The sequence below is a fragment of the Artibeus jamaicensis genome, unplaced genomic scaffold (assembly GCF_021234435.1).
Source record: "Artibeus jamaicensis isolate MK-2021 breed Jamaican fruit bat unplaced genomic scaffold, CSHL_Jam_final contig_2170, whole genome shotgun sequence".
Taxonomy (NCBI): domain Eukaryota; kingdom Metazoa; phylum Chordata; class Mammalia; order Chiroptera; family Phyllostomidae; genus Artibeus; species Artibeus jamaicensis.
The window spans coordinates 844,184-860,365 of record NW_026521445.1 but is presented as its reverse complement, the minus strand read 5'-3'; the positions used below and the strand labels follow the sequence as shown (position 1 = coordinate 860,365).

The following is a 16,182-nucleotide window of genomic DNA, read 5'->3' as shown; positions in this document are numbered from 1 at the left end:
AAATGTCTTACTACTTATAAATCAAATGTATTATATTCTCACTTTACATCACATATAAAATAATTCCATATGATCTAAAATAGGAACTATAAAAAAGGTAAACAAAAAAGGACTCCACTACTCTAACATGTGTGTGCATGTGTATACATATTCATACTTAGCCTTGAATCAATTTGTTGAAATCAACCTCCATTTCTTCAAAGGGAAGAATAAGAAGCTTAGGGCAGGTGATCTATAAGATTATTTTCAGTTCTAACATCCTATGAAATATGAAATATGCTGGGGGAGGGAAGGTTAATCCAGTAGTCAGATATGTACCTGGTTTTCTGAAAAATGAAAATAGGACAGGCAAGAGATGATGTAGGAAAAGAAGACTAATGATTTCGGACAGTGCGGAGTCTCGGCACTGAACCGATCTTACCAAGTCCTGTCACTGTTATAGTTGTCTGGGACTGGATCTTCCCAAACTGGTTTTCAGCTTCACAGATGTAGGTTCCTTTATCACTTGCCCATAAGTCTACAAATAAGAGATCATCTTTATTCATTCGACATCATCTCTGGAACATTACCTGTGTGCTAGGCACGGCGCTAGGAGCTGTGGGTGGTGATCATATGGTACTGCCTTCTGGTAGTTCCCATTCTAGGGCAGGAGACATTCAGAAGCCAACACTCATACCACGGCGTGAATAGCGCCACAGTATGAGTTTCAATCCATGAGCTGTGGGAGCTGAGAGAGGACGGACTGATGGCATGTGGAGAAGTTAAGGGAGGCTTAACATAGGACGTGATGCCTCAGCTGTACCTTAAACAGCACGTAGAGTAGGAGGGCAGTCCAAATCCAATGGGCTGCAAAGACCCATTGATGTTGTTTGTTGAAATAACCTTTTTTAGGGAGAAGAGTTGGGCAGGTGATTATAAGAATTAAATCTATGAAATGAAATATGCGGGGGAGGGAAGGTCAGTAGTAGATATGTACCTGGTTTTCTGAAAAATGAAAATAGGACAGGCAAGAGATGATGTAGGAAAAGACTAATGATTTCAGACAGTGCGGAGCATGACTTGAAAAATATTGGTCTGTAGAAAGAACGAGAAGCTGCACCACTACTTTCGGGGCATTTTGGAGGTTTGCAGGGGAGATTTGCTTAGTTGGCCCAATGAATTGGGGAATCTATTAGTATTTAGTGGTCAAAATCTAGGGAGCTAATTCATGGAGTGGATTCACAAAAAGAACCATTATCCCAAGTCCAGCAAGACTTCTGAAGGTCCCATTGGAAATTCAATGGATTTCATGACTTTGCTTATAATTATATAGGGTGGGGCAAAAGTAGCTTTATAGTTGTTTATATAGAAAATAATGCAATAATTAATAAATAATAATACAAGAATAAACCGTGTTTCACATACTCATTACTGTAAACCTACTTTTGCCCCTCCTTTATAAGCTAACAAGCTAATTCTGTGTAAGTGGAAGAAAGAAACTATATTATCCACCATTTTAGAAAATCACTTCACCAGCTTGAAGTTTTTGAGTTATCAATCCCACACTCCTGTATCATTCTGCATTTTAGCTGTCAAATTCATGGTGATGTACATAACTGTGTATGCATATTATATAAAAATTACCAGATAAGTTACAGAGTAATCGGAAGACCTATCACTTTAATAAAATTATTTTCCTTTGTGCTGCATTTGAGATATTAAAATAATTTCTGTTATGTAGATAGAGCAAATATAAGAAATTTTCCAGGCTAATACACAGAATATCATACAATATTTTTTGAAAAAGTACATTATTTGAAAAAGTACAAAGTGGTGATAGATATCTGATGCTTAACAGTTTACAGAGAAAGGTTTTGGATTATGGAATATTTGACATTTTATTTTAATCTTTTGCTCCAGACAGATACAGTTTTTAATAAAGAAATTCCCATGCGGTATAGGATCCCTATGCATGTGGTTGTGTATTTTTTGGCCCAAAATAACAAATTAGCATTCATTACCAGTAATATTTTACCTTTCTCTACAACAGTTGGTGCAGAAGTCAATAAAACGCGATCACTTATCCACCTACGTGAGGCCCAGGTGCCTCTCTTTGCAGTAAGAAACAATGAGATATGTGGAAGCCATATCGCCTCATAAGCCTTCTTGATATGGCATATATTTAAATAAAATATAATTTCACTTATGAAAATTCCCAAAATCAAGACTTCAATATGCGTTTAAAGTGAAATGCAAAAAACCCCCACCAAATGTACTGGTAAGCTCAAGTCACTATTTTAAACATAGCAACACCTATGCATAAAACATGATTGTATAATATGTGTGTACTTATATAAAAATATATTTCCTTTAACCTACTTGAAATAAAGAGAGCTCCTGTTCTTAGTTGGCTGATGGCACTCACTGAAAAGGGTCTCGAGAAGATCGGCATGTTGTCTAATCTTCGCCACTTGATCTTTGGTTCTGGATAACCCTGGACATAGCAAGGTAATGTCACATTTGAACCAATTTCCATAGACACATCAGCAGGTTCTTGTATAAAAACTGGAGGTGCTAGAAGATAGTTAAAACAACAACAGAAAAGGTCATTGGGATAGTATACGAGCACGTTACATATAAACTTAATTATTATACTGTCAGAAAACTGAATGTGAATCAAATGACTGTTCGTATAATAGTATAAACTTACCATTTAAGTACTCCTGTCTGCTATTGAAATGGAAGATATTTCTTTTTGCTTTATAAATGAATACAGACCCAAAGAACTGCAACTATTTAAAGTAATGATGAAGAATGAGAATTTAATTCAGAATTACTTTAAATGAAATCTTCCATTTTAGAAATCTATATCCAATTTTAGTTTATGTTATACTCATATCTTTGTTATGCTCAAATCTTTAAGCTTTCTTATAAATAAGTATGCCTTGTAATGAAATATTTTTGACACCTTCCAAAACTTGCTCAAATTTTCAAATGAACTTAATTCGTAGCAGAATTCATTCTTTAATAGATCATTATATAACAAGCTAGCAGTATTTAATCACAAATTATACCCATTCTATATCACATTCTTGCTCCTCAAGAATGAGGAGCTTATTTTTACATCTTTGGGTTAAAGACATTTAAGCTTGAGATTAGTGATACAAATTTAAGTAACAGATGATAATATTTGATAAAGAGAAAATGAGTACTTAAAATCTTAGAGTTGAGATTATTCTGAAATTATAAAATTATAGATAAGAAGGCTATAATTATCCACATAACTCAGGTAACCACGGATGCCCGGAGGAAGGATTAGAAATATGTGAGAGGCACGCCTCGGAAAACACAGGAATGTAACATGGGGAGGATGCTGCCAGCCAGCCCAAATACGTAAGGTTCTCAGTATGTCCTCCGGAACTATGAGTAATGATGTTTGGGACTCCAGGCAAGGGGAAATGGATAGGATACTGTTGGAGGTAATTCATGAAACCTGATTATGTGTAACTCTAAGAGGAGGTATCGAGGAGAGGTACCTCTTTAATAGGTACCATTGTTACTCTATTTATAGATGAAGAAACTGAGAAACACATAGTTAATTTGCTAAGTGTCGCGTGGAGCTGAGCAGTGAAGCTGTGGTTGAAAATCAGGTAGCTCTGACTCCAGAGTCACTCCCCTTTCTTATTTTATGAGCCTCCCTTTTTCTATGAGCTCTTTAAACTGCCCATAGTTGAGCTGTTTAGCGGGCTAATAAAAATGGGTACAGAGATCACGTCTGTCCTTCTCAATGAGAATTCTGGGACTCAGATGTATATTTGTCTTCCGAGCAGCATTAGTTCTTTATTGGTCAAAGATAAGGAGCCCGTTCTAAGGTCACTGCCTCATTTCCCACGGTGTCCCTACACAAATCCTGTTCTCTGGACAGTGAGATCTTTTCCCTCTGAACAAGGATCGATCTTTCTCACATGGGCACCTGTGTTACTGCCTTTCCTTTCAAATGCAATGTCTGCCATTGATCTTGGCTGTTGAAATAGGGACGATACTTGAATCCAGGTCAAAAGGTCCCTCCTCAGTACGACCTCTTACCATCCAGATAAATAGGATTTCTTCCTCTCCAACGTCTCAGAGATCTTGCTCTGCACCACTGCAGTGGCCACCGTCCTCCTTTTATTAGGTGACTCGTTTGATTTTCCCTGGAGAGTTTATTTTTGCAACCATATTTTTACCTTTTATAGCAACTACCATAGTGCTTTGTGCATGATACATGACTGCCAGAGCTTTGTGAATGATTCAATCAATATTAAAGCACTTTAACAGTAATCTTGTATGTGTGTGTTTGCAGAAGTGTGTATGATAATGACAACCTTGACCCAGTGCATTTTCAAGGAAACATGACAATTTCAGAAACCCTACTGTTTCTTTATTGGACCTAAATAAAATAGGTTAAATACCACAATCGAGCACTGATTTTAAAAAGAAGTAGTGCATCTGTTTAGATTGTTTTTTAGTCTACCAAAACGGGAATTTGACTTACAAAAATAATAGGCAAAATAAACCTATTTTGAAATCATTTCTAAAATAACTCATTGCTTGCTTATTCTAGGTGTATAAGGCCTAGTTAGTTTTCTCTAAAGTGATTATGGTCATTTATTCAAGAGCTCATTGCTTTTCAGAAAAATTGAGGTTAAATGTAAAAGTCTCAGGAAGTGTTAGGCTCGGAGTGGGGGTAGGGGAGTGTGGAGGTGGGACAGAAAATAAATCCAGAAGAGCAAAAAGATATGCAGAAGCCTGGGATCAACCGAGGACTTGGGAGAAAGCCAAGCTTACTAACTGAACAGAACAGAGCCGTCAGTGGAAATGGAGACAAATGAGAATTTTCAGAACTAAGAAAGCCAAGAACAACTGCAATATAAATGGATAAGCGAAGCTCAAGCTGTGCCCATAAAACTCAATTAAGACAGGAGAAGTCATCTAGGGGGAAGAAGCTTTGGGAACAGTGTCAGGTACAAGACAACCACGCGGTCACGGGATATACGTGCTGGTATCAGAAAACACGGCAAACGAGAGTACCAGGCACGAACTAGGTAAGCAGCCAAAAGAGCATCAATGACAAGTGAACCTCAAAAACGAAGCAACTCCTAACTCAGGCCAAGAAGCCTCCTAAATACTTCCTGGTCCTGAGTGTGGCCAATTCAGACTCCAAGGGAATTACCTGGGGCACATGGCAAACAGATTAAGAGACTGGGGGGAAGGAAGAGAGCAGAAGTGACTGTAGTACAAAACGCTGGACCAGTACGGAGGAGACTGTGTTGCTCACAGGAGTTACAGCCCATTAGGTGGTTTCAAATGGCAGTTCCCTTACTTTGCAGTCTGTAAACTTGGAAAATGATTTTACCTGCCCAGTCTAAAGCTCCCCATGAACAAATGGGTATACTAGCATTTCTGACTTCATGTTGTTTAGAGAGCGATTGTTTGTTAATCACTTAGCAAGTGCTTATCACCCAAATAGTAATTATCATCGATGATATATATTGTAGAGTTGATATATTTATTGTTAATTTCAGTTTTGGCTACTGCATACTGGCAGGATTATGTTGAATCTTCTGTGATCCTTTAAATATCTGTGTACAAGTACTTTGCCAATTGCTCAGGGTTAATGCACAAACAGTTCCGTCACTGATAGGTGTGTCTGTGTGTACAAATTATTGTGAAAACACAACAGTCACAAACAGGTTGACCATCTTGCTCTAACACTTATTCCATAAAATGATTCCAGTTCCTTTAATGATAATTAAATATACTCTGCTATGGCAACTCTTGCATAATATTAGTCACACAGAGATTTTTCTTTCCTAACATGGCTGAACACACTGTGTCATTTCTACCAAACCACAAAACACGAAACCACAGTCTTCCACTCAAACCCTGTGGGGTGTGGAATGCTGCAAATAATACCCCTGCCGGGCCAGCGTTGTGTTTGATGTGGCCAGTCTTCTGTTCTTCCAAATGACTTCAGAATCCACCACCTCTTTTTAAGATGGATAAAAGTCATTGGTAACTTTCCCTGTTGACCTGAGATGTCCACAACTTACAGCCATGATAATGAGAAATACAAACAAGGAGACTCACCACAAGAAGCTAGAACTCAAGAATAATATTAAAGTCCTTTTATAATAATATAAACTAAAAAATTTTGATCTAATAGAGCTGATGTGAAGTAACAGGCCCACAGAAACCAATCTGAAAACCCAAACAATTACATGATGTAGAATGCTTTCCTTCCTAAGTCATAAGCTACTTAGATTTACGCCCAGTGGTTTTGGAACTAAAGGGCAAGGAGGTGAGAGGGTAGAGGGAACAAGAAGAAACAGGACTCACGGACGTGGACAACAATGTGGTGGTTGCAGGGGGAGGTGGGCCTAAGGGAACTAAATGGTAACGGAAAAGATACAGTAAAAACATTAAAAATAATAATAATAAAGTGCATATAACCCCAAAAGTATGATAAAATAAAATGACTAATCTTATTCACTATTAATAGTAGTACTTAACTTGTCTCAAGACCTTTTACAAAAATGGAGTGAGAACAATGACTTTCACATTGGAAGTCCAATCCCTAATCTGAAATATCATGCCACTATTATACATGCGTGTCTACATTATTTTCCAAGACTCAAAGTGACTGCTCAGTGTGTGAAGTCCATATTCACCTGTTGATACAAGTGCCACTACGCAGCTGCAGAACAGCAGTCACCAGTGACATGCTGAATGCAGGTGGGTAGTAATGATGTCACATTTCATCTTTACAACCAACTCATCAGGTGGGTGCTGTTCAATGCCAGGCAGAAAACCCAGTTTCTTTCCAGAGCCCATTCTCTTAACCACTAGATAACATTCTGGGAGATGTTATTTTTTAAATAATAATAATGTTATTATTTTAACATTCTGGGGCTCTTTTCATTTTTTTTGGCTTGCTTTTCAACTTCATAGTGATAATCACAGCCATCATCACATTGTCATTTGCACACATCTTGGCAGTGACATCCTATATGTCCCAGGATATGGAATGACAGTTTTATGTGGACAATCACATTTTGTAAGGTACAACAACCGGGACTTTAATAGAGAATGAGGAAATAGTTAAGGCATGGCAGAAACATAAGGCACCGACTTCAGTATTACTGGACAATCGTTAACAATAATCAAGGTTAGAGTAAGCAAATGATTGAGTTTACGGTAATGGTTCCATTGGAACAATTGCTGGAACTACAGTTGAAAAAGCCTCTGTTTTAGAAAGGGTCATAGAGTGAAGATCTTGAACATGAGTGAAAATAAAACAACGTTCAGTGTAAGAAATAAAGGACACATACAAAACATTTCTTGGGATGCTTTCTAACCCAACACACATCACTCCAGCGGAGATAACCCTAATCCTTACATGGCTTATCGCTAGTCAGAAGAGAGAACTTGGCAAGTCCAGAAGCTGAAAAGATTATCAAGAAGACAGTAAGTAAGCAAATTAAGGTGTTAGGTGTTTAATTTTCTCTCTTGGAGTAGGGGGAGGGAGTCATTCCATTTTTGCTGGGAACGATGACTGAGGTTCTTTCCCTCTTCCTCTGGAGCTAGATAACTCGAAAAGAATGCTGTATAAAGGACACATGGACATAACCAAGAAGGGGTGAGATCAGGGGTGGGAGATGGGAATGGCTGGAGTGGGGGGGGAGTCGTGGGGGGAAAATGGAGACAATTGTACTTAAACAAGAATAAAAAAATAAAATAAATGAAACATTGTTTTTGAACCCTTATAAAAAAGAGGGAATATTGTGTGCAGAGGAAAGGAGAAGCAGAACTAGAAAATGCCGAGGAATGTACTTTGTAGATTTCCTGAAAACACAAATTCTTTATCCAGTGACCTTCCTCATTTGGACCTTACATCGCTAAAAGCACTACTTGTGTTTTATACTCTGCTGGTAGATTCAATGCCCTGCACCCAGAGATTCCAGTCTTACTTCCAAGGCACTTGTCTTAATAACCATGGAGCTTAGTCATGGTTCCAGCGTATCTTGCCATATACCCTGGGCAGATTCTAGAGTGGTCTCTGTGGCCATTTCCAGCTTTGTTGATTCTGCTCCAAAGGCATAATTACTAAGGCAGAACGTTCACCAGACAGCCTAGGGAAAGGGGCCCATATAAGATCCCACGAGAAAAAAATTTAGTTTACACGATACAAAGTATTAAGCTAAGAGGGCCATGATTTTCATTTAAAGAATTAAGATAATAGAACCAAAATGTTTTGTATGATTTTTATCCTAGAAATGCATTGTCTTTAGAGTCCCTGACTTTTGTTAAAAAAAAAAAAACAGCTTTGGCATGAAAATCCTCATACATAAATGAAAATACAACTTAACAAATGTCATAGTTTATATAAGTTTAAGTGATGCAAATGTTGGAATTATCTGTTAAAACAGAGCTGCCAGGTTCTTTTTCCTACCAAGCAAGCTCTGTTTCATTTCAAGTGTTACCATACTGTGCAAAATTTTTTTTCATGAGATGGAGAGACAAAGGAGGGAGGATCAAACTTCTAGTCATTTGACTATACTTGTCATGCACATGCTGTGTCCTTCACATTATGATTGACATTTATTTGTAGTTAGTACTTTATTTTCTACACTGAGGAGTCACTGCTAGCAAATTTAAGAAAAAAAAGTAAAAGCACAATCTGCTACCTTTGCTGTCATCAACATCTCCAAATTATGTCCAGGGCCAAAGTCTAATTTATGGCCTCCAGATGTTATTACTTAGGAATTTGGTGTCAGAATGAATGATTCCGGATTGAAAAAAATTTTGGCAATAGATGATATACCAAGGAAGCCTACAGTCTCTGAAGTCAGACAACCTGGGTTCAAACACTCAGGCTCTGCCCCCTCCATACCTCTTCGACCCTGGTCAAGTTGCTCAGCCTATTTACCCCTTCACTTCCCTATTTATATAATGCTGATGATGATAGTATCTTCCCCTTAAAATGGTTATGGGCATTTAATGAGATAACACACGTATGAGTTCTTAGCATCGCGCATGGTCCACAGAAAGCACTTGGTAAATGCTACCTACCATTATTATATTAATAATATAATAGTCATCAATGTCATCAATGCTAAGTCTAATTTCACCTTTCTGACTAATATTTCCAGCCAGTTGTTTCAAAGTTATGAGCACAGAAAAAATAAAAGCAGATCAATTTTAAAACAGACTTGTCTGTCAGGGTGGGGATGCTTACAGCCAACGTCCAGAGTTATCTTGCCGGTGGCTCTTCCAGCGTCATTGACAGCTACGCACGTATAATCACCAGCGTCAAGATCCTGAGTTTCTTGAATCTTCAGAAGTCCCAAGAGAGGATCAATAATGAGAAAAGTTGAGGGCCTCAGCTCAAGATCCCCTAAGTCAAAACAAAGGGGAGAACATGAAACACTGAAAGTATTTACATAGTTTGCTATTGGTTTGGTTTCAAAACTTCTAAAGAAAACTGATTGTAAAAATTTTAAATACAAGTGTCTGGCACAATGCAGACACTTAAACAATGTTTCTGCAGTGAAAGAATGAAGTGTTTCTTGGCACTGAGCTGATTTATTATTAGTCTGTATAATTCTATGAGCTAACGTATGGCCAAAAATCTGGCCCTACGTGATTTATGGACAAGTCTTTTCTCATGCATAGGTACCTAAATCAGAGCAAACTCTTTGAAGCTACACTGGGGGACTGGGACAGGATGGTGGCTGTCACCATGCCTGTGTTAAGTAAGGGGGAAGGGGGAATAGGAGATGAGGGTTGAAAAGAGACTTCTACCATCTATGTGGTAGGCTGAATAGCAGTTACCCCCGAAATGCTTAGATCGTAGGTGTTCTTGGTTTGGTTAATGACCAGGTTTTTGATTTGCTAAGTGCTATTAGATTTTGTGTGAGCTGCCTGAGAGAATTCTGAAGATGTCTGGGTAAGAAGAAACCACAGCTAGCTAAAGAGAGTAGGGAAGAGCTTATTGGTAGAATGGATAAGAAACTTCTGACAATAGCTAAGAGAGGAGTCATATCAATCTCCAGGATACCTCTACTAAGTATGTATTACAAGATCTGTCCCAGCCAAGTAAGACGAGAAAGAGACATTTATTGAAGAAGAAGAAGGAAGATGTAAGAAACATTGTACATAGGACAATGGTGTCTGAGTACCCTTCAAAGTAGGCATCTTGGGACCTCACTCAGTTCTCCCAAGCACCATCAAATGCCCTGTTGTATTTTTCTGAATCTCATCAATGGTCTGAAATCTCTTTCCTTTCAAAGGGGAAGGGATTTTAATTTTAGGAAAAACCAGAAGTCGCAGGACACCCAAATCTGGGCTGTAGGGAAGCTGAGCCACCTTGGTGATTTGATATCTCAAAAAAAACTCTGCACACAAGAAATGATGCATGAGCAGGTATGCTGTCATGATGAAGCTGCCAATCACCAGGTGCCTATAGCTGCAGCCTTCTCAATCATCTGAATAGCTTCCGTGGAGAAATGTTCAAGCTTAACGCAAAATTTGATGCAGATTCATTGGTCTACTTGCTCAGTCATTTTGAACATGACGGCCACACAGCACACATGCTCACTCAAAGGCATCTACTGCCCCCACTGACTAGTACAGTGAAGTCGTCACTGTTCATGCATGTGCATTCCAGTCAACTCTCCTCAGCTTCCAGGCAAACCGCTCTTGTTATATTAACAACCGCTGGACTATCTCTGAGCAGACCTTGTGTTCACTGAAGTTCTTTAAGTTGGAGTTATAGGGGTTTGGGGACAAACAGGTAGGGGATAAATGTGTGGGGGATGGAGCTATGTGTTGAACTTGACCTCAGAGTGAGGGTGGGATGACCCAAGAAAGCTTAGTTATATCTGAGTCACCAGTCAGGGCCGCGTGTTTTTGCAGCACCTCAAATCCCCTGAGAACCATTCCTATTTGAAGGCAGGCCACACACCAACAGATCTGTACATTAGGGTAGCCGCTCCTCATGCTTCCCTTCCTCCAGGCATCTCCTCTCTCAAGAACAGAACTAACCAGAATGACAAGTATCATTAAAAAAAAGATACCCAGTGCTGGTATTTACTGCCAGCTCAGTGTCTACATCTTTGATTTGTTTTTGTCAAGGGTGATATCAAACACTCCAGGGAGGTCCTGAAAACTTCCAGGGGATTTCAGGTCCATCGCTCATAGAGTTTTATAGCATGCCCAGATGTCAAGTCTGAAAAGATATTCTGCAAAAGGTCACTTAATAGCAGCCCAGGCATGCGCCCTGAGCCTGAGGCCACAGAAGTAACTTCCTTAGCAGATAATGGGCAAAGAAAACCCCAGAACTACTCATTCTCTGGGACATTATGACAAACACCAATCAATAGCCTCAAAGCAACAAACAGACTATTCTCTTTTTGTCTTTATAATTTTGGGAGGAAAGAGGTCAAAGGAGCCAATAAATTTTAAAACATACACACACAAATATATTAACAACCACCCATGCCAAAAAAAAAAGTATTTTCAGCATTCTGATACTTAAAACCCCAATCGTCCCAAGCTTGCTACTACATACCACATGGAAAGAGAAGCAACTAAAGGCGTGTCTTTGTGCCTCTGGGAAATTTTCATAAATAAAAGCAGATGATGTTGACATAAACTCTCCTCCCACTTAGGGAGGATGCATTCTGACCTAGCTGTTCATCGGGGATTAAAATGTTTGCAACTACAGTGCATTTAGATTTTTGGAACTTCCTTCTCCTTTATTTCTTCTGTATATGTCAGAGCGCATAACAGGATGAAATATAGACCTTTTGGCTGGTTACTTTTTTTTCTTTCCAAAATAGCAATGTTTGAAGAATAGCAGTCATGAAACAGAATGCCAAGTGGAAAACACTGGTTTGATCAAGTTCACATCAGACTCTCTCCTTTCTTTAGTTCTACTAAAAAAAAATTAGTTATGAGATTATGGAGAAGCCGTAGAGAAATACAAAACCGTGCAATGAAAATGAAATGAGCTTTAGTTTTAATATAAAAGTAAAAGAATGATATACATAGTAATATACAAGGCCGGGCAAAAATAACACCCCTGTTTTATTACAACATCTTTTATTACAAAATCATAAGCATGTAATTCTGTAACATAACAACATCACATTCAAGCACACCATATGACATTTTAGGTGAAATACCCAAATGAAAACTGTAAATTACGAGACTCATACTGTTACCCTGCCCACCACACTCAAGCAAGACCCTTACTTTTACCGGACCCTGTATATAAATTTTCCCGACAATCTATTCTAGGATTTAGCAATCATTACCAGCTGTAGTTCAAATTCAATTCTGGTCTCTGTAAGGTAAAGACTAACAGAGATCTCATTATTCTTGGCATAAAATCCTTTTAGAAGTGGTTCTCAAAAAACGTTTGTCTCATTGGTTTTCTTATAAATTATTGGGGACTTTACAGAGTTTTGTTATGGATTATAGTTACCTGTATTTAGCATTTTAGAAAATGAAACTGGAAGACTTTTAAATGTATGAATTTCTTTTAGAATAATCAACTCATGGCATTTTGACATAACGAACATATTTTATGAAAAAATAATTACATTTCCCCAAACGAGATAAACTCAGTGAGAAAAGTGGCATTGTTGCACACTTTTTCAAATCTCTAGAGTAATCTCCAGCTTAATAAAAGACAGCTGAGTGTTCGAATTTGCCCCTGCATTCCACTTTACTGGATGTCACAGAGCCTCCAAAAACTCCAGTATACGCTCAGGGGACAGTGTGTGCCAAAGACATGGAATATCTGAGTATCACTAGGAAAATAACTTTCAGCTCCTGAATTCTAGCAGAGAACTATGGGGAACCTGGAGGCATCCCTGACTAACTAGACTTAAGAACCACTTATCTAAACAAGTAAGTCCAATTTCTTTAATATTTTAGCAGAAGTATCCTTTATATAACATTTTAATAGTGTCCCTGATTCTCTTTTGAACCCACTTAATGTTGCTCATTTCTAAATAGGAAAAATCTAAGGTTTTGCTGGCCATTTGTACTAATGGAATTCCACTTCTCTGAGGGTCTGAATGGAATACAATTTACTAACACATGCTGGTTGCCAGGGGTGGGGTGGGGAGCAGGAAAAAGGGGGAGTCATTGTTCAATAGGTATAAAATTTCAGTGATACAAGATGAGTAAGTTCTAAAGCTATGCTGTACCATGTAATGCCTGTAGTTAACACTACTGTATTACACCCTTGAAACTAGCCCTGGCTAGTGTGGCTCAGTGGTTGAGTGTCAGACTGTGTATCAAAGGGTCACTGGTTCAATTCCCAGTCTAGGACATGTGCCTGGGTTGCAGGCCAGGTCCCCAGTAGTGGGCGCACGAGAGGCAACCACACACTGATGTTTCTCTCCCTCCCTCTCCCTCCCTTCTCGTCTCTAAAAAATAAATAAATAAACTCTTTAAAAAAATAAAATGTGTTACAAAGGTAGATGTCATGTTCTTATAATAACTAACTAAACAAATAAATAACCACCACTTTCTTCAATCAGAATTGCCCGAAAAAATGGTATGCATAAAAAGTATCCTTATGATTAGGGTAACAATTCTTGGCCCCTGTGGTTTCTATCAGGTAAGATTTGTCCACACTTCCTGGGGTCTGGCCTCAGAGGTGAGACAGGGAGGGCCGGTACCTCCTCTCCCTCCCTTTTCGGAGCCGTCTGCATATAGAAGAGTTTGTCCACTAGTTTTGCCTTTGCTGATCCAGACTCTGCTTATAAGTCAGCATAAGAGTAAGCTGGCCTGATAGTAGGGAACAGGGCCACTGTGCCTATTGTTAACGAATGCTGATCATGCTCCCTAATATGGTCTGTCGGGATTTAATGCCCATGTTCTACCTCTGTTGGTTCATAACTTAGAGAAATGGGTTATTATTTACTGGGCCCATTAAGCTCCAACACCTATGGTTGAAAGAAGAAACCAAAGGGAAGTCAATTCTAGAATCTTTCCTGAAGTGGCCGCATGACTCCCTATCTCTTCCTTTAGCTCTCAAGCCATTTCTGGAACCACAACTGACATGAACACTAAGTTATTTAGGAAACTTGCCTCAATTTTGGAGCCTAAAAGACTTTCTTTGTGACTGCAAAGAAAATCAGCAGGTTCCACTGCTTGTAAAATTTTTCATTTTTAACATACACGACTGAGTGACATAAAGTACTGCCTCTATAATACATGTTTGCGGATCTGTTTAATTATGATATGAACTTGCAATTGATATCTATTTCCTTTATAATTCAAAGATTTAAGCAGTTTTCAATAAGTAGAATTAGTTTATGTAAATTGAACTAAACTCAGCAGAGAAGCAAACCCAGAAATCCTTTCTTATCAGAGAAAACATAAAGATTAAATATCACGTAACACAGAAAAACATTTAAAATGCTATTATCTCCTAGTTTCCCTTCCCGTTTTTGATTCGTGTTATTTAAAAGGGTTTGTTTTCTAGACAAAGCCCTTCTCTTTCACCTCATGTTCCCCAAGCATTTGAACTTGAGGTGAATGAATAATTTTGTGATTATGACATCAACCCGTTGCTATGGAAATGTCTGTGATTTAACAAACAGAATCATAACAATAGTGCTTTGTACTATTTAGCATTTTTCACATGAAGATTAAAAGGTATTTTGGAAACAGTATCTCAATAATCCTAGCAACCTCCCTGTTAGGGTGTTTGTGGGAATATTTCTTTCTCATGAGTTGGAAGAATGGAGAGAGAAACAGAAGCGGGATGTTTTACACAGATATACACTGTCAGCATCTGGGTTTGGACCAGGACCCGAGTGGATGCTGACAAAGGACAAGCAGTACACAGTCGTTCTTCTCGTATAGGATCACAGGGATGCATCTTTGTTCAAATATAGACAGACAAATTATAACTTTATTGCGTGTCATTCAATTTTAAGCTTCAACGTGTGTCTTTCTTTGAGTGCTTTATCGAAAGTATGCTTGAGGATCTAGAAAACTTTCTAATAGTAAGAGCCATTATCTTAAAAGGGAACTGAAATCAGTGAAGCTATTGTCAGCGCTAACTGGACAATTTTCTTGGACAGTTTTTTTACAGGAAACAATCCTAAACTAACAAAGAGAACATTCAGCTGGATTAGCAAAGGCGAACTTTCCCTGCTTTGATTTTCACGGTCCTGTAACCCACACCAGATGGCAAATCCCGAATTTCAGAGTTCAGGACTTTAACCTATTGTCTCTAGTGAGATCATAAACACATTTTTATGGGGCTGCTAAGTCACACACCAAAAGAAACTTTTAACAAATCATTTTTCTAAAAAAAGGCAAAACAAAACAAAGTCCAGACATGAACATACTTAAGAAATGTACCTTTGAACCATTTCACTTGAGGTGGAGGAACACCAGAGGTTTTACATTCCATAACCGTTGTGTCCCCAAGGGCCACCAAGAGCTCACTCTGAACTACGATCAACTTTGGGGCTTCTGAAAACAATAAACATACAGTTAATGTCTAATGCAACGCCACATGCACATTGTCTACATTTACTAGGTGAACCAATAAAACCATCTATCATTCTTCATTCACATATGGTTATTTCAGTGTTTATACACAGGAAGGAACTCTTACAAGCATATGCATGTAGATGTGTGTGTTGAAATGATTATTTATGGAGGCCAAAAACCTTATTAGACAAAAGTAATTCTGATAAAATGGAGCCCACAACATTTAGAAAATTAATCGAACAGTCTTTAGGAAAAAAGAGGTATAAAAGGAAAGAAAAATTTTAGATAGCTGAACACTTCTTTAGAAACAATACCAAAGGAGCAGAAAGAAGGATAATAGTAATGAAAACACAGCAAAAGAGCAATGGCAGTAACACTGACTTGACTACATTGAGACTTAAGGATAATACAACTGCAAGGGAATCTGTTATAACATTTTGTGTGTGATTTGGGGATAATTGTGTTTAACTGCAGAGAGATAGCTGTAGGCCAAGGTTAAACGTCTCATCTATAAAAAGTAGTCTCCCAGTTTTGACTATGTTGTTCTCTTTGATGCTAACGATAGACATTCTCTAAGTTTCCTTCCTTAGCTGTTGGCTTCATCCCCTTTGCTTAATGCTTTAGTTCACTCACACA

General features: G+C 38.4%; 1 protein-coding gene across 3 annotated transcripts in view; it reads right to left on the bottom strand.

Moving 5' to 3' along the window:
* Positions 1-16,182, bottom strand: part of HMCN1 (hemicentin 1) — a 389,618-nt gene that overhangs the window by 185,198 nt on the left and 188,238 nt on the right. For all 3 annotated transcript variants that reach the window (XM_053658522.1, XM_053658525.1, XM_053658524.1), the window contains exons 14-17: positions 15,412-15,525; positions 9,257-9,415; positions 2,359-2,553; positions 422-517 (exon numbers count right to left, since the gene is read on the bottom strand). In XM_053658522.1, the coding sequence (XP_053514497.1) occupies positions 422-517; positions 2,359-2,553; positions 9,257-9,415; positions 15,412-15,525 (564 nt within the window). The remainder of the gene's footprint in view (positions 1-421; positions 518-2,358; positions 2,554-9,256; positions 9,416-15,411; positions 15,526-16,182) is intronic.